This window comes from Plectropomus leopardus, chromosome 3, assembly GCF_008729295.1.
Source record: "Plectropomus leopardus isolate mb chromosome 3, YSFRI_Pleo_2.0, whole genome shotgun sequence".
Lineage (NCBI taxonomy): Eukaryota > Metazoa > Chordata > Actinopteri > Perciformes > Serranidae > Plectropomus > Plectropomus leopardus.
The window spans coordinates 315885-334914 of NC_056465.1; the positions used below are offsets into that span (position 1 = coordinate 315885).

At 38.4% G+C, this 19030-nt stretch overlaps 1 protein-coding gene across 1 annotated transcript; it reads right to left on the reverse strand.

The window, feature by feature from the left end:
- Window positions 1-243: 243 nt before the first annotated feature.
- On the reverse strand, window positions 244-7043 carry LOC121937622 (aquaporin-4-like). Its single transcript, XM_042480955.1, has 4 exons — window positions 6639-7043; window positions 4717-4881; window positions 2884-2964; window positions 244-498 (listed from the first exon to the last, which is right to left on the reverse strand). The coding sequence occupies exons 1-4, from the start codon at window positions 7020-7022 to the stop codon at window positions 244-246; spliced, it is 885 nt and encodes a 294-aa protein (XP_042336889.1). The 5' UTR covers window positions 7023-7043.
- Window positions 7044-19030: the final 11987 nt, after the last annotated feature.

Below are 19030 nucleotides of genomic sequence, written 5' to 3' on the forward strand. Positions count from 1 at the left end.
ACAGAATGATTAAAAAAGAACAATAAAAAGAAAGGCTCCATGTTTGCAGCTGACATCAATCACCGTGACAGAAACTAGAAAAAGATGTTATTTTCTTGAGTTGACAGTGGCGATACAGAAAGAGTGGCCATTAGGTTACTTACCTTTATCATTTCTGTAGTTTTTGGTATTTTGCAATACCAACTTTTAGGTGCATACTGCCACCTATTGTACATCATCATAAGTTCCATGGATCCTCTCTTGTCATACAGAGGACAACACATCCCCTGATACCTCCCTTTCTCTCTCTCTTTCCTTCCTCTCAGCTCTCTCCACATCCATAACAGTGAAGAGAGGCTCCTGGGCTGTGACCGAGTCCTGTCGCTGTTTAGTGCCACTGAAAGGGGTCTTGATGAACGCCTCAGAGTAACGTCGCTTCAGCTCCAGGTCTGGACAGAAGAGGTACTCATACAGTGCTGCAGCAAGAGTCCCACCCAGGGTTGGACCCACCCAGTACACCTAATACACACACACACACACACACACACACACATGGAACACAAGGAAAAAACCCAGAGAACATTGAACATCCTGTTACAGCACAAATCAGGTTTTAAGACAAAATGTATATTCATAGTTATCATAATGGGAATCATCGTGATCAAATTAAATGTAAATCATTTTTAAATAAGTACAATTATTTGAACTCAGATTTTACAGTTTAAAAAAACAACTACAATGTTAATGGACCAATAAGGCAGGCAGTGTTACATTAAATTTGTAAAGAAAAAAATGTTTTTCCTCTCATATCTCCACAGAAGACATGTAACATATGAATTATGGATTGAATAAAAATTCAATTGAATTAATTTTCCTCTGCCATTTAAAAGTTCTCATGCATATACAGTACATCATGTAAATCTGGTACACTGTGTACACCTGGTACTTATAAAATAGTCTGCAGCCTGCTGATCAAAATCTGACAGTTGCATTTTGATAACTGCCAGGTATTTCCAATTTGTGATGTTTGAACATTTCTCAAAATTAGCTGCTGTTCGCTCAACTGACATATATTACTGTCAGTGCTGCAGTTTGTGTAGTAGCACACCATGTGCATGGAGTATATAGAGTGTACATGGTGTGCTACTACACACTACTCAATACTCAACATGCTTTGCTTGGGCACACCTTTTGCACAATGACACGAATTCAGGGGACAGTCACAGCAGCTCCATACACGTTTCTAAGACTTTAGGGCATCTCTAGGATTTTAGGACATTTCTAGGATGTTTTTCCCTTGATGTTTGACCTCAAGGTATAAAAATGGGTTCCGTAGGTACCAATGAGTCTACCCTTTACAGACATGCCCACTTCATGCTAGTCCCATGCACTTTTGGCATGCGAAATAAATGTGTTATTTTTTCCTATTGTATTTGAATATTTCTGCACCCTGGGTTCCATAAACAGTCTGGAAATAAACACACGTGCAGCTAATCAAACTGATGTCAGCAGGCAGCTGCATCAGACGGCAAAACACTATTTTGGAGTGTGTGAATCTCAACAGACCTGTGGATGAAACTAAACTGTAGATGTGAACTTTGCCGAATGCTGTCATTTGATTCCCAACTGAGACAATCTGCTAAGACTTGCTTTACTTTGTTAATATGGACTTCAAAACTGTTTAAAATGCAAAATAATGAAACTGTAATGGGGGTGTAATGGGTCTTGTTCACGAGTGAGGGAAGGATGGAGCGGGAGATTGACAGGCGGATCGAGTAATGCCGATTCTGCACCGATCTGTCGTGGTGAAGAGGGAGCTGAGCCGAAAGGCAAAGCTCTCGATTTACCGGTCGATCTTCGTTCCTACCCTCACCTATGGTCACAAGCTTTGGGTAATGACAGAAAGAACAAGATCGCGGGTACAAGTGGCCGAAATGAGCTTCCTCCGTAGGGTGGCTGGGCTCTCCCTTAGAGATAGGGTGAAAAGCTCGGTCTAGAGCCACTGCTCCTCCGCGTTGAGAAGTGCCAGATGAGGTGGCTCGGGCATCTAATTAGGATGCCTCCTGGACGCCTCCCTGGTGAGGTGTTCAGGGCACATCCACCAGTAGGAGGCCACGGGGAAGACCCAGAACACGCTGGAGAGACTATGTCTCTCAGCTGGCCTGGGAACACCTCGGGATCCCCCGGGAAGAGCTGGACGAAGTGGCTGGGGCAAGGGGAAGTCTGGGCTTCCCTGCTTAGGCTGCTGCCCCCGCGACCCGATAAGCAGAAGAAAATGGATGGATGGATCAATGAATGATTAATCTCAATAAAAAAATTAATGGTTTGCCAGCCCTGATTTTAATACTTCTATTACTATTGTTTTGTTTGTTATTGTTATTGTTACTGTTATTATTGTTGTGGATATTGATCTGTTCTGCGCACACAACATCTGTTTCCTGTCTGTCTGTCCTGTAGTGTCCTCTGATGTTATTGTGATATTCAGCTTTATCAGTGATGTTGTGGGGGGTACATGCAGGTATACAGGGTATACCCACCTCTTTTTCTGGCCATTTACAGTATACCCACCGAGCAGCCAACAAGTAATTAAAAAATATAAGAGAATGTACTTGCTCCCTCATTAGTGGCCTACCCATCTGGTAGTACACCCACCTCATCAACTGTCACTACACCACCGGTCTTTATAAACGAAAATGAATTGAAAATTGAATGGATATTTACCATCTAATAACAAACATTAGCAGAGTCACTGCACAAAAGCATTATGATTTCTGTTGTGTAGTAGCTTGAAATTTTATGAGACCTTAGAAGATGGAAGAAGATTCATTTCTGTGCATGAAAAAAAATGTTGCAAAGCTAGAAATGCTTATAGTTAATAATTAAAAATAATAAAGGCATATTTACCCAGTGGTTTTCCCAGGACCATGTGACCATGGCTGGGCCAAAAGTTCGTGCAGGATTCATACTGGCTCCTGTGTATGGAATCTGGGGAACAATCACAAACTGCATTATGAAAACCACATGATAACAAAAAACAGGAAGAAGCAGGACACTTAGACATTCAATAAAACAGAACACACCTACAACAAGTCCTCAAAACCAAATGATTATATGCAAATAGACAGCACAAGCAAAGAAACATCTTCACCAATTTGATGACACATACCAGCATTTAGAAAAAGCACTGACTTGCAACACAACGGTTAGTGTTTCCAGGAAACACAAAAAAATGCTGCACATGGTTGAAATACACTTTTTGTTGCAATGGTTTGTGATGTATGAAGCCTTTGAATTGTGTTATCATTATTATCATTGTAATGCATGATATAGCTATAAAAATATAAGCAAAAGGCTACCAGCAGATATCTGCAATAGTATCTGAATCATGTTATCACATTGTTCAATATATGGAGAACCATATCTGTCACAGAAAGGAAGTAAAGCATTTAATTCATTAATAACTAATTGTACATTTTAAAATAGGCATTAATGCATTTGTTTTAAAATCAATTTATTAATCTAAAAATTACTAGACTAAATCACAAAGTAATAATTAATTACTTAGTATTTTAATGGGCAGTAAAGAGAAATTACCGATAGATTTTACAAATGAAATAATAATCCTTAAATAAATGTTTCAATTTAAAGAACAACATACAACAGTCAAAAATGCATTAATGAATCTGTGAATAAACCATTAAACTTAAAAATCTATTTGAAAATGCCATCGAAACAGACAAATAAATAAATGAATAGATTACTGAATTCAGGCATTTAAAAAAAATCCCCTTTACATTTACATTTCCCAGCTGCTTTCCCTTTTGCTATTAGACATGAATTTCTCCTTTTAGCCTTTCTCCCTAAATTTAAGCAAACCCCAAAAATACAGATGGCAGATAAAATAAACAAACACTGGAACTGCTTTTGTAACAGTTATATTGGTCACTTTGGAAGCCACTAACAATTGACACATTGATCTGTTTGCTTAAACCTTTGAAACATGAGCAAATTTCCTTGATCTTGTTCAAAAACATGGGTAGAGGGCCATGAATGACGAAAGAAGAAATGATCCAAAACTTAGCAAGAAATCAGTACAAGAAAATTACCTGAAAATTAGTTTAAAACAAAAACCCCAATAAAACCTAAAAAAAAGAAGAAAAAACAGAAAGTAAAAAAAAAAGGAAAATGTGCTTAAAGGTGCCTAAAATGAGTAATAATTCTGTAGCATAATTTTACATATGTATTCAATCATAAATACAGTTTTTACTCAAGACATTTTTTCCTAGCTTTTTAAAAAATATTTTTCTAAATCTTCTAATTGCTGCAATTTGTGAAACATTTCTTACTAAATTGCTTATTGCTGTTTCCCATGTTTTTGAAAGAAATAAAACTTATGTGATCAGGGTTCATGGTTTAAATACTTGTGAAAGCAGCACATGAAAAGTGATGTTGCTCCAGATTTCAGCGGGTTAACAGAACTTGTCTTTTAAATAACAGACTTTAGGCTTTATGCTGGACTGTTGTACTGGACTGCATTGTACTGAACAGTTCCTATTTTGCGGTACTTCAGTGACAGTTTTCTAAAATTATTTACTAAATGGTACCATTAAGAATATGGTGTTTTTGAGCCATTTGTGATGAGCAGATCTGATACTGAGCCCCCTTTGTTATTCCAGGGTTTTATCACTTTGTGTAGATTAATTTAGAGTAACACCTGGGCAAGTGTTGTGTACTTACAGCAAACAGGTGACCAATACACACAGACAGGCCTATCGCCAAAGCAGACGAACCCTTTAGGTCATTGCGTTTGTTGTCGCAGGTGGCAAACACAGTGAAGACCAACTGAAAGGTGATGAAGAGTTCCACCACCAGTGCGTTTCCCACAGAAATGCTCATATTGACCTGTGTTTGACACAAAACAGCAACATAGAAATACATCATAAAATATTATTACACATCTAACACATTGAATTAAAATGTGATCTCTATCTGAATACAGTACATGAGGAACACACTGCTATTACACTGCAGTGCAATCCATTCAGTTCAACCAGACCCATGGTTAATGGTTCAGCAGGGTGTGAATGCATAATGTGTTCTCTGTGACCAACGAGGTCAAATGACAAGTTTACTTAGAAACTGTAACAGTTAGTGTTAGGGTGGAAGCTGATGTTGTCATCATCAAAAGAAAATAGCATCCAAATTCTGAGTAAATACATGCTATTCAGTCTGGTGACCTGTCCAGGGTGTACCCCACCTCTTGCCCAATGATAGCTGGGATAGGCTCCAGCCCCCTGCGACCCTTTTGAGGACAAGGTGTAACTGACAACGGATGAATGAATGAATGAATATGCTGTTCAGTAATTACTGAAATTAGAAGTACAAATTAAATAATAAAATCAATCAGAAGTTATTTCTATGTATAGCATTTTATTTGTTAAACCTGGAGCGACATCACTTTTCTTGTGCTACTTTCAGATACCTTTCACAGTATTTAAACCTTAAACTCTGAACAAATCAGATATTTTTTTTCCATAATAGGAAAAAAGGCAATGAGCACTTTGGTAAAAAATATTACAAGATTTGCAAGAAATCAGTGGATTTAGAGAATTATTTTTAAAAAAAAAATATGGAAAATATCTAGGGAACATTTTAAAAAGCTAGGGAAAAAGTATTATTATAGACAGACATTTTAAAAGAGGTTGTAGAATTATTATATTTTTAAGCACTTCCCCTAGGTCTTTTTTTCCTTTTTTTCCTTACCCCAAACTTTCTTTTTCGTTAAAAAAACAAACAAGCAAACAAACAAAAAAACAAAAAACTAATTTTCAGGTTACAATGACGGCAGCACATGTAGATTCAGCAGCCTGTAGCTCCGCAAATCCTTGCTAATGCTTTGCTATATTTTGCTATATTTTTCTATTTTTTTCGACTCTATGGCCCCTTCTGCTGAAGCACAACTTTTCTACGATAGAGAAGCACTTATCAACATCGGTAAAAGTTGTGTGGAGTTTGGACTGAAACAAAACCGAAAGTGCTGGATGAAGAGAGGGAGAAAAGCCAGCATCACGGCGAGTGAAATCAGCAGCATTTCAATCAACTCATCCTTCAACTCCAAAGATGTAGCAGGCTCGTGGACAAATGTAATTTTGCTTTTTAAACTTTGTTTAAAAAATGACTAATAACTCTACCTTCTACCTTCCTTCTACCTTCTTTCTTGTACTTCTTAGTAATTTATTGCTAAGGTTTGGGAATATTTTTCATATTGTTCATTGCTTTCTTTCCATGTTTCAAAAGAAATAAATTTCCCATGGTTTAAGAGGTTTAATTAACTATTTAAATGGTCAATCATATTTCATATTATTATATTATATTATATTATTACATTTCAGTTATTACACCATCTTAGTAGGATTTCTATCAGCCCCTCGGGCTAAAGCATAACTTTCAGATAGTCTTTGCTCTGCTAAACATTACTTTCAGAATTGCAAAATCAGATCCAGTAATCTTTGTTGATGTGTGATGAAAACTAGACTCATTGAAAGTTTTTGCTTGAAATTACCTTTGAGAAAGTAAAGCATTATGATATTTAATTACTGTAAATTAAGCTGTGAACAATTAATTGCTTATAATTGCTTTAAATAAATAAAATGGCAAACCTTGGTGATCCCCATGCCACCCCTGACGGAGACTGGGGTGATGCTGTACAGAATGGCGGCCCCCACTATGGCTCCAACACACTGGGCCAACAGGTAGAAGACAGCTTTGGCCAGACTGAGTTTCCTGGTCACCACCATGGCTGCTGTGACCGCAGGGTTGATATGAGCACCGCTGATGTGGCCGAAGCACTGCACCATGGTGGCAATACTCAGGCCGAAACAGAGCGAGATGAGAACCAGGTCAGGGGGCCGGGGGGTCTCCTCAGCAGCCTCCCAGCTGATGGTTGAGCCAAGGCTGAGCAGGACAAAGAGCAGCATGGCGAAGAACTCAGCCCCCACACAGCGCCAGAACTCCTGAGTCCAGATACCCTTGAATGCTGTCATGGCTTTGTCTTGAGAGCAGAAAGATGGAGGCCAGAACTGACAGGCGAAGCAGCACCTCCTAGAGGGTATGATGGGGTGGGGGACGGTCAACACAAGAAACATTCCCACAGCTCTTAAAGGGTTTTTTTCACTTTCACATTATAATTGTTGGAGATCCTCTACAACAACTGATGCTGTCGATTTTACTGGGTGAGCAGTCTTGTGTAGTCTTAGTTAATACACTGTTTCCAAAAAATCAGATCACCTGAGACATGCCATGCAGCGCAGGAGAAACACTGATTAGATCAGAGATCAAAGAGTTTTATTGTCCCTCCAGGGGAAATTTGGTCTCCAGTGACAGCACAACCAACAGTAACTACAAACAATAAAGAAACATTGACACAAAAACAACATCGCAATGTCCAGCACAACCAAACTTGACAAGAGCAACCCCAACAAAATAAAATAGAGGTATCAAAGAGTATAAAAGAAGTGAGGAAGTGGGTGAAGACCTGTCATCTATTAAAATAATTTAAAAAAAAGGATTTAAATAGGTCGTGCCACCGGGACAGTGCAATTTAAGGATAATGCAAGTTGACTGCATTGATTGCATGTGGCACAAAGGAAAATTTGTACCTATTTGTAGGTGCCCTAGGTAGCTTATATCTCCGTCCAGATGGGAGAGAAATGAATTCCTCCATTAGTGGGTGATCAGAGCTGGACAGGACTGACTGTGCCTTCTGTACAACTCATCTGTCAAAGATCTCTGAGAGGGAGAGCTGCTGCATGTCAATTATCTTATTGGCTTTTCGCACAATCTTGAACAGACGATTTTTGTTTTTAAAAGACAGGTTTCCATAAAATGAATTTAAGCAAAAAATTAAAACTGACTCAATAAAAGATGTATAGAATAAAACCATCAAGGACTTATCAACATTAAAAGATTTTAGTCTGCACAGAAAGTATAACCTTTGTAGGCCCTTTTGCAAATTGTTGAGATATTGAGGTCATGTGTCAAGTTTTTATCAATCACTGTCCCCAAGTACTTGTAGGAATCAACAATCTCCCAGTTGTACCCTTGATAATGGATGGGTGAGCTGGTTGTGATGTCTTCCTAAAGTCAATGACCATGTCCTTAGTTTTTTGAACATTTAACTTGAGGAAATAGCTGTCACACCACTCCACAAAGTCAGCCGTAAGTGGCCCATGGTCAACCTCTCCATCCTAGAGTGAACTGACTAAAACTGTGTCATCAGCAAATTTCAAGAAATGCCTGTCAGTGTGGTGACTCCTGCAGTCATTTGTATATAAAATAAACAATAAAGGGGACAGGACACACCCCTGAGGTGAGCCTGTAGAAGAAAACTTCTTTCGAGATAAGACATTATTTACCCTGACTACCCGAGGCCTACATGTTAAAAAGTCTGTAAGCCATTTGGCCATTCCAAGATCAAGACTGAAAAGGGTCACTAGTTTGTGGCATAAAATGAGTGGCTGAATCGTATTAAAAGCTGATGAGAAGTCTGCAAATGAAAGTCTAACATGGGTTTTCATACCCTCAAGATGCTTGTACAGAAAGTTAAATTGAGTGGTGCTTCGGATCAAGCAACTCCTGTACTTCATCACAAATTTCTTGATCAGTCACTCAAAACACTTCATAACTAATGAAGTGAGAGTACTGGTCTAAAATCATTCAGCTCTTTAGGTGATGACTTGGTCACAGGTACTACAAGGGACTCCTTCCACAGTAATGGGACCTTCCCCTGAGTAAGAGATGAATTAAAAATATCACTGATAACATCACATAGTTGATCTGCGCAGACTTTTAGAAGTTTTCCAGTGATCATATCTGGCCCTGGGCTCTTCCTGGTATTACATTTGAGGAACACAGATCTGACATCAGGGGCATGGTAAGTGGAGAGGTGAAATTACAATCACTCCACCTACCCCACAAATTGCTATATGCCATAGAAAAAAATGTGAAACTGCTTTGGTCAGTGTTTAACAGTATAAATCACTGGAGCTAATGCACACAGTAACATCACAATATTACAAAAACATTCAACACACACGTAGTTTTCAGTCTGTTTGATTTTTTACCTCACACCTAGCCTAACAACTGGCCACAACATTAATTACAGCAGCTTTATAGCACCTGACTCATCTGCTAATGGTAAAGCAAGTTAGTACAACTGACTAACTGGTTGTTTCACTGAGATGACGTGACATGACGTGACTAACGGTAATGTGAATACAACTTTCAAACATTAACTCATCTGTAACAATGTGTCTGTATGAGTCAAGTGAGATTTTCACCGGCAATAAATGACCCCACATTTCTTAAGGTCATTAAAGTCCCTCTTTTGTTTGTTTTGATTAAGAAATTACATACTGTGGATATGAAGCTTATTAAATCTATAAATCTATTCTGTTGACATTTTCAGCTAAAACACTTTAAACCGTCTGTCTAAAGAGTTTGACATGCTGCTGACCAGAATTGGGATTTGTTTGTCTTTATTGTTTTCCATATCGACATTATTTTGAATTGTGAAATGTTCTGCTTTTTTGGTAGATTTGTCATGTTTGAACAAAAACTAATAGTTTAAATCACAATCAATTTAGTTTCTTACACTTTCACTCAAGAGCAAAACTCAGCAGTTAAACTGGGAAGAAATAATGATTTAACTAGTTTACATGTATACATTTTATAACGCCTGAGCATTCCCATCTGTCTGCGACACAGATGATCCCAATCGTGTCTTTCAGCCTCAGTCTGATTTTATTCTAGATTATAGTGGTTTCTTTGTTCCTTTGATTCAACTGGGAACAATGTTATACTATTACATGTCTGAGGATTTCATACAATAACTGTGTGGCCCCCTACTAGTACTTCATCATAGTAGCAGCATGAGTAATAATAGCAGAAGAACTACCGTGAGCAACAAGTAGAAATAGCTGCAGGTAGTCAGCTAACCTGCATCTTCAAATGATGTGGTCAGTGTAGACAGGATCATATCTAGGTGTGCGAGACAGCATCGGTATGTCATCAGTATCAGCAGATATAAAACAAATATTGGAATCTGCCAACATGTTGATCACTACTGATATCATGAACTGATATTTTTTAATTGACAAAGTAAACATGTAGAAAACTTCAATCCTAAACTGAAGTATTTCTCTTATTTTGCACAATAAATGACTATCACAAACACTGAAAAGCATTGTATTTCATGTCTCAATCTGCTGGTGGGCCATTATGATGAGAGTATGCAGAATATGATGTTAATTCCACTGCAGAAGCGACTTGATGATCACTAAAATTAGGTGTGGAAAAAGTGAATATATCGGTATCAGTTATCAGACAAATGAGTTATATATCGACATATTGGATATTGGCAAAAAATCCTGTACCTTGCATCCCTCAAAAGGGCCGAAGAGATAATGACCTTTAAGTCACTTAGTATAAAATAATCATGTAAGGTATATGTCACCCACCAAAGTGTTCCTTTTTTTGAAGTCTTTATTATTATTGTTGGCCTCCATCTGAAACACATTCCCAAAGAAATGTATCATGGCTGTTTGTGCTTCAGTCTATACAGCTTGTGGTCAAACATTCTAAACATAGATACACTTCAAGTGTCCTTATGTATAAATGGCATCAACATGAGAACAGAATTGAAACAAAAAGTTACAATCTGTTCCTCTTGTGGATCCCCTAAACTGTACTATCACAGCTCCAAATCTGCAAACTGCACACTATGTATTCTAACAGCTTATTATTCACCCTCCTCCGAGACTGTCGCTGTAGGGACAGGTCTCCCGTGTTCACCACATTGTGTGATAATATGACACAGACAGTTCTAAACTCCAGCACTGATGCTAATTATTGTCCAGAGGAAAAAAAAACAATGAATACATTTGCACCACCATCCTGCCACCATTTAAAGTCAAAATACACAATCCACTCATCACAGCTGTCAAATAAAAAAAAACAACACAAAACCAAACCTTTCAAATTTCCCAAGCTCGTTAACACGAATATACAAACTGATAAATTACATTATTATATGGCAATGCCTAAATCTGTAAAAAAAAAAAAAAAAAAAAAGACAGTGGTTTTTAGCAAGGCAATTTGCTTCATATCATACAGGCTCAGCGCAAAAAACACCAACTCAATCCCAATCCGATCCACAGCTGTCATACCTCTCCAGCCTCTTTACGTGTGAACTCACCTCACGCGGTCCAGAGCCTCGCCGCTCTCCGTCATGACTTCAACAACCTGCTGCATGGGTCTGTCTCTTATAGCGGTGGGTGGTGGGGAGGGGGTTGGGGGTGGTGGGGAGGAGGCGTAGCTCTGGTTTATCCCGGTGTGACCTGAAGGGGGTCGCATGAGAAGAGAGATATAATCACAAGAATAAAATGACTGAGGAGTTCATGGAAGAAGAAGAAGAAGATGATGATGATGATGATGATGATGATGTCTAGGCTACTCAGACCAATGCAATAAGAAATGCCACTTATTAATTGTGGACATTTGTTATTGTCCACTTTATAATGATTAATCAAATCATGAAAAAATAAGACTTGGAGTCTGATTCTGTATAGCTCTGCACTGAACAATAACAACTCAAAAAACACCATAAAAGCCTCACTTTATTTGGGAGAGAGCTCCATGACATGTCAGTGTTCTGTGGGCTATGGAGACTTTTCATAAACGGATTCTCTGCAGCACCACAAAGGCTCTCACAAAGGCACTGCAGTCTTTAGAGAATCATTTGAGAAGTGATCTACAGCACCATGCAGTGATGCTATTTGGGACACACCTCAAGATTACTCTTTTATATTTATTTGTCTAAAATGGCTATTCTAAATAATACTGCAAATAATGGTGAAAAAATTCCATTGGAATGGTGTTCATTAGAAAAGAATGACTCTTTGGATGTTGTTAATAAATGGTCTGTTTTTACCTCCAAGCACAACAAAATACGGTAAACAGCCTTTAAAGAGGGTTGCAGTCATGAGCCATGAGGAGTAATGTACTCACTTTTTTTTGTCATTCACTGTCATCTGTATCATTGTTAAGCTTTGGACCTTTTTAAAAATGTGTTTCTCTGTTGTGCTGTGTGTATTTGTGCCCATCTAGGAGTGACTGTTCAGCCTATACATGCTGCACTGTGTGGCACTGCTCCATGTTGTGCTTGTCCGTATAGAATAAATAAATAAATGAGAATTGCTTTTGATGTGAGCCAGAACACAGACGATTTTTGTTGGAGAATGTCTCTGGCCTCTGTGCACCACATACAGTCCTAACATATACACTCTTAAAAGAAAAGGTGAAAACTAGAACGATATTGGGTTACTTAGCTTGTCTCTGTAGCAAAATTCTTTTTGATTCTTGGTAGAATCTTTTCAAAAGGTTTAACCCAGAACCCTTTATGAGGGTCTTCTTAAGACATAACATAAAAGGTGAACACTTGGAACCCACCCCAGTCGCCAAGAACCAAGAATCCTTATATATTACAAGGGTTTCATAGAACTCATGGTTTTAGTTTAACAGGTTAGCCTGGGGTCAAAGGTACCACATCTAGCATACTGGATTTTCTTGGGGCTCCTTAAGGGCTCCAGCTCAGCCTCAACGCTCGTGGTTCACAATCAAGTGGGGATGGAGGATAGTGAAATTACTACTACTAGTGCCTGAATTATTTCAGTGGAGCAGTAAGGATAGGAAGTGAAACTCAGTCACAAATTAAAGCTGCAAGCAGTGATGAATGGGCTCTCGCACCTCTGCGCACAACGGGGCTTCTGGCAGGACGCTGACTGATGCGACTGTGTCTCCCTGAGAATGGGGAACACTCCACTCAGCAGTAAATTAGTGTTTCTTCCATGTAGTGTTGTAGTTGTTGTAGAATGGTGGAGCTATAACCAAATATTGACATGTAGATGTTTGAGACGGATTGGACCAGGGAGTCTAAATACATCTACATTAAAAGAAAAAAAAAAAACAACAACATTCCAAACATGGGTAAATAGTTTAATATTTGGGAGGGAGAGGATCCATTAACATGAATGGTTTCAACAGTCCTCAAGGAACTCTTTCTTTCAAAAATGGGCAAAAAGAAAGAGTTCTCAATGGAACCCTTAGTCTGACAGAAAACCCTGGTTTCTCTTCATAGGCAAATGGTTCTGAGTAGAATCTCAGTCCCCCGGGAAAAAAAACAGTTCACTTTGCTAGTTCACTGAGATAACTATATTATTACGATCAGCTGTGCAGTTAACGGCAGGCTGAACAGGCACTTTACATTTCTGTACATCTGGAGTTCAGAGTGACTGAGCCCTCTCATCAGCTCAGAGTTTACCTTAAAAACCACCCCAGAGACAAAATCATCCCCCCAACCCCTCCAAGACACTGAAGCGCCACTGTGTGACTGACATTTCAGATCAAGCCCAGATCTTATAACAGTCTGTTTCTAGACTAGTGACACTCTGAGATTCCCACTGCAGCACTGTATGGGGTGCCGATTGTAAAGTTGTGCACTCTGAAAGAAACCGCAACATTTCTCCACATGTAGCTGTAAAACATACTTAAAAAAAGGAGTGAGGTTTCAGTCACATTAAAATCACATTAAAATTAAATCTAAATGTGAAATTTAAATGTTAAATATTAAATCTAAATGTTGAATGTTAAATCTAAATCTTAAATCTTCATGTCATGATTCTAAATATTTAGCTAATATGCAAATTCACACTGCTGCCTGGCAGAAGTACCAAAATAAGAGCCTGATGTATTGATGCTCTGTGTACATGGCGACCGATGGATTTTCGTTTTATCAAAAGTGGGAAACAAGTTTTTACTCCGTGATTCAACTCTGGCTTATCCAGGCTTATGTTAGGAACTTTTGCTGTAAGGTGAGCGGTGTAGGCCAATTTTCCGGCTTCCGTTCGCTGCCCTCCCTACTGAGGAGTCTCACAGCACGGGCTGCAGTAGAGGAGACAAAGCAGAGCAAAGCCTGGCTCACTGTGGCTCGTAGGCCTGTGGAGGACAGAGCCAGGCAGAGAGTGCCAGGGGCAGACTGTGGGGTCCGTGCCCACTGTGACTGTCCTCTAGTGTGCACATACCCCTGTGTGGAACCAGTTGTGTTTAAGATTGTTTCCCTGTCGATATGTGTTACCCCTACATAAACATGACCCAAACCCTCTAATGAACTGTACTTTATTTATCTGAGGAGAGCGGTGGCTAGGGTCATTTTTCTTTTATCTTGACCCTTCCTGAAGCTATAGCCTATATGTTTTTCCTTATCAATAACCCTCCCTTCGACCATAAATAACATTTATTGATGAAAGATGAAAAAAGCTGCAACCCAGCCACCCCTACTTCAGATAAAGAGCAGCAGTGAATTTAGATTTAATATTTAATATTTAGATTTGACATATAACATTTAGATAGAATTTAAAACATTTTTACAACAGTGACATCATCTTCAACATATTTTTTCACGAAAGAATAAATCTAACAAAGTTCACAAATATTGCTCTTAATGTGACAAAGTGACTGAGAAATTCACACCTCTTTTTTAAGTATGTTTTAGAGCTAGATGTGGAGAAATGTCACTGTTTCTTTTAGAGTGCACAACTTCACAATCGATGCCCCATAGCACTTGGTGTTAAGGATCAAACACACATGACCAGTGACTGTGTCAAATCTCTCAATAACATAAAGGCTTATGTAACCTGTCTAGTGACACTAAGTTGTTATTTGTCTATTTTTATTATTTACAAGAAAACAGCAGCACTTTTCCTTCTGGTGGTTTGATGCAAAAAGATTGGATGTGTTTTGTAATAACGTGCTTTGATGTACTTTTTATTCGCATTTTGATAAGGCAATAAAAAATATGAAATTATTTTTCTTCGATGAAAAATTAAATTTAAAAGTGAAGGTAAAAAGTACAGAGACCAGTAGGCTGGCACTCACTAAAAGATTTTTTTAACTGATTTAGAAAATGTGACAGCACACACATATGATGAGAAATAATGACAGATTTAACAGTTTTGTTCTTAAAGCATGTGGTGTGCAACGAGATGACCAACACAGCGCACCACACACTAACAGATTCTGTCCTCCAACAACTGAGTCTCGACTCTCAAAACTCAAAATCTTGTGCGGTCAAACTTGACTTTAGAGTAAACAAACATGGCAGACAACAAGCTAAATGTGGTTAGCTGTTAGCTACCTGGTACATCCATTGCAGTAGCAATTTTTTTCCAACACCTCTCCTTGTCTGGTCAAATGTGGTATGTTTTACAGGACACGTTGTACAAACACTTATATTGTTGCCACAAATTAAGAAGTTGGTCCTCCATTTCTGAGGGCCATCTCACTTTATGCTCTGCGTTTATCATGGTCAATATGTCTCTTCTTTGTTGTGCTTCAGTCCTTAGTCAGCCTGCTTCCTGAATGGCTATTGTTCCGCTCCATGTGACAATCCACAGAGTGCGCACTAGGCTGTCTTTGGTGTTTCCCTCACACAACAGGATTTCAGATTGTTAATATTAAACGTGTTTAATATTCACGCATTCAAACTGGGGCAGCCCCAATTGTCTTCTGGGCAGATCAGTCAGGTTAAAATCACTTGTATGGGTGAGTCACTCTCTCACTCCTATGTTTCATTTATCATTTAAAGCACTTAAAATAGACTTCTTTATGAGATGGACTTAATGCTATTTATGAGCCTTCTTCATAATAGCTGTTTTTTTTCAATCAAACAAAGAGATATTAGCCTATAAAGCCATAATGCTCCATGTGGACTACAATGAAGCCCTGGGCCCTGAGAGTAGATAAAACACTACCATATTTTCCCATTGAGTGTTCAGATGGTTATCTGTATTTTGGGATAACGTGTCCCTGCAGCCCTGGAGCTGATTCAGTAGCAGCTAGTGGGACTGCCTGTTGTATTGCTTGTGTCTTGTGATATTTCTGCTGTTTGTATTTACAGCAAAGATGATGTAAGAAGTCCATGCATGCTGATAAGACACAGGCCAGTTACAACTAGACAGGCCCAAAGCAGTTTGTCCCAACTATGACCATAAGCATGAGACTACACTGTATGTAGAGGAAGGGCATTGTAAGGACTCATATGTATGGACTCCTTAAAAGCCTTGAACTGGTGGAGAGGACTCAGAAGGCTCATTTCACTGTCAGCAGGCTGTTAAAAGGGTGTAAAGATGGCTAAGCAAGTTGCTCAGCTGACTGGTCTAAGCATGCTTCAGTGCAAGACATTTCGACTGCTGGACAGGCTGCCATGACGCTTGCTCTGAATATTATGGTGTGCAGAGGATGATCCATAATACTTCTGATGATCAAAAATACAAAAGTCTCCTGTTAAGACTGGACTATTTACTCTATAATTGAAGTATTTATTGTTTCTTTGACTCATGGCTTGCATTGAGGAACTCATTTGCATTTTAAATTTATTGGGAGGTGTCCTCACAACAAGCAGACCCTGTTTAAAGTAAACAATGGTGAATAGTATCCTCTGACAGCAGTAAACAAAAATGGTTTTGGATCTATCGTTCAGTCTTTATTTGCAACATGCACAACAATTTGAGTGAAGCCGTCTTTGTTGTCATTTTCCTCCAACAATGCAACTACAAAATGTTTACAAACACAAAAGTCAAAATGAGAAGCCGAGACTAAGTGACAACATCACATAGTGCAGAAGTTAAAATAAAGGACTTCACTGTAACATATATGAAAAACATTAAATATCGTACTGTGGTAGACTGGTGTACTGTAATCATAACAGGATGGTGGTGCCGCTGAATGTGAATGTGAGTTTGTCAGAGTGAGCTGCATATAAAATCACTTACCTTGCGATTAGTGGACAACCTGCTCTACCTCTAAGCCACAGTCACCCTGAACATGTAATACAAGCTTTGGCCTAAATTAACAATTCTGGCCAACACTACATAAAACTTTATTGTGTTAACTTGTGGACACTTTCCCCCGCTCTTATCGAGGCTCTTTTTAATTAATTTAATTTTCAGATTAATGTGCACAGTCAGCATATATTGCATTAATATCTCCACAAGTAAAATGGAGGCTCTGCCTTTTATTGACCTGTTGCTAAGGTAAATTGTAATATTGGAGCTCTATTGACTGAACAAACTCTGATTAGCAGTTCTGAAACTGAAAATTCAGAGTTTTCCATCTCAGGGTTCATCAGCTCAGAGTTCAGGATTACACTTTGTTACAGCTGCATTATGAAACGGGTTTTAGTTCCATCTGTAATTATCTTTATGCAAAAAATAAATAAATAAATAAATAAACACTTTATTTAACATTACTTAAAGATTGTGGCTTCTGTGGGAAAACAAAAAACAAACAACAAAACAACATTCTCATTCTTTAGGTTACTGCAAAGAGCTTGAAGCTTGTTTTGAAGTCTCATGGATTTCTCCTTTCTTTTTTTTGGCCCTTAATTCTTCTGTTTCCTTCCTCCTGTCTGGCCAAAACGTAAAACTGCATGTAACTCTGCCAACATCTGGCTGATGTATGTCTGAGAGGTCAATAGGGATGTGAAACACACCGTGTCCATCATGTGGGATACTGGGATTAACTGTCGCACTCACAGACTCTAACAGGGCTGAGACTGAAGTGTGCTATCTCTTCCATGAGCAGTGTTTGGATACAGGCCCATTTTCGCTCTTAAAGTTTGTTGCTGTTGAAGCTGTGCTGTAGTATTTACATTCAAACTCAGATAGAGTTTGAATGTCTGCAGAATGGTTTCTGATTTAACAATGTCAGTTCAAGAAGTTGTTTGCAATACTTCTCATGATTAGGTCTCTGAATATGGTTGGATTAAATAAAAAGAAAGACAGAAAGAGAAAAGAAAGGTGTTACCTTGCACTGTTTCTTACTTTCTCACTTTTTATGTTTAGTCCTGTAAAATACCAGAATATGTATTCCTCTTATCATGACTTTGATTTAATTTTACAACTTTCAATTGAAGGTCAAGGTGATTTAAAGTGTTACATAACTTTATTAGAAAGGTATGCATCTGTAAAATGCCTAGTCATTTTACTTTTAATCATATAAACCTGCTATTTTTACAGGGATTTTTTCCTGTCAGTTAATAATACATATACCTAGAATAACAGTATATGAATTTCTATGATTATATATATGTATATATATATATAAATATTTACAATTTTTGGTCAATTCATTAATATTTTAATCTAAATTTACACAAGTTACAGAGCTATAATAAGGTTGAAGGTAGATTTATTTGTCATTTTTTACATTAAGTTTTAAAAAAAATGAATTTAAAATTTGTCCTGGATTCTGCTACATCTTTGGAGTTGATGGAGTTGGTTGCTTGGGCATGTTGCTGCTGATGGCATCTTACAATTCCTGCGGTACATTTTTTAAATTTGCATTGGAGTCTTCTGTCCTGTCGGCTCTGAACAAGGTCCACCCATCCAGTGCATTAGTTTGATCTGGGATGTTAGGAGTTAACCATGTCTCTGAGAAGATGTGCACAGAGCAGTCTCTGATTGCCTGTTGCTGAGTGAGCCTGATTCACATCTAATCCACTCTATTCTCCTGCGACCTTAGCCAGAAGAAGGCTTGGCAGAGGAGCAGTTCTCGGTCCAAGTCGAAGCTTTCTGTTTCGTTTCTCCCCCCTGGTCTTACTGGCCGCTTGGCGTATGCCAATGGTGGAGATCTTCTTACGGTCTGCTGCATTCAGTCTAAACCCCCACACTAAAGTTGATGTTGATAAGTGCTTCTCTATTGTAGAAAAGTCATGCTACAGCAGAAGGTGCCATGGAGTCAAAAAAATCGAAAAATATAGCATAAAATCAGCAAGGACAGCTATTGGTTGCTGCATCTACATGTGCTGCCATTGTCATAGCATCATAAAGCAAAATGAAAGTCAGCATCTGTAAAATGACAGTAATGGCTGCTTTCAATGATAAAAACTATATTTTGACAGCTTACCAATGCTTATGGATATGGATATCATGCACTG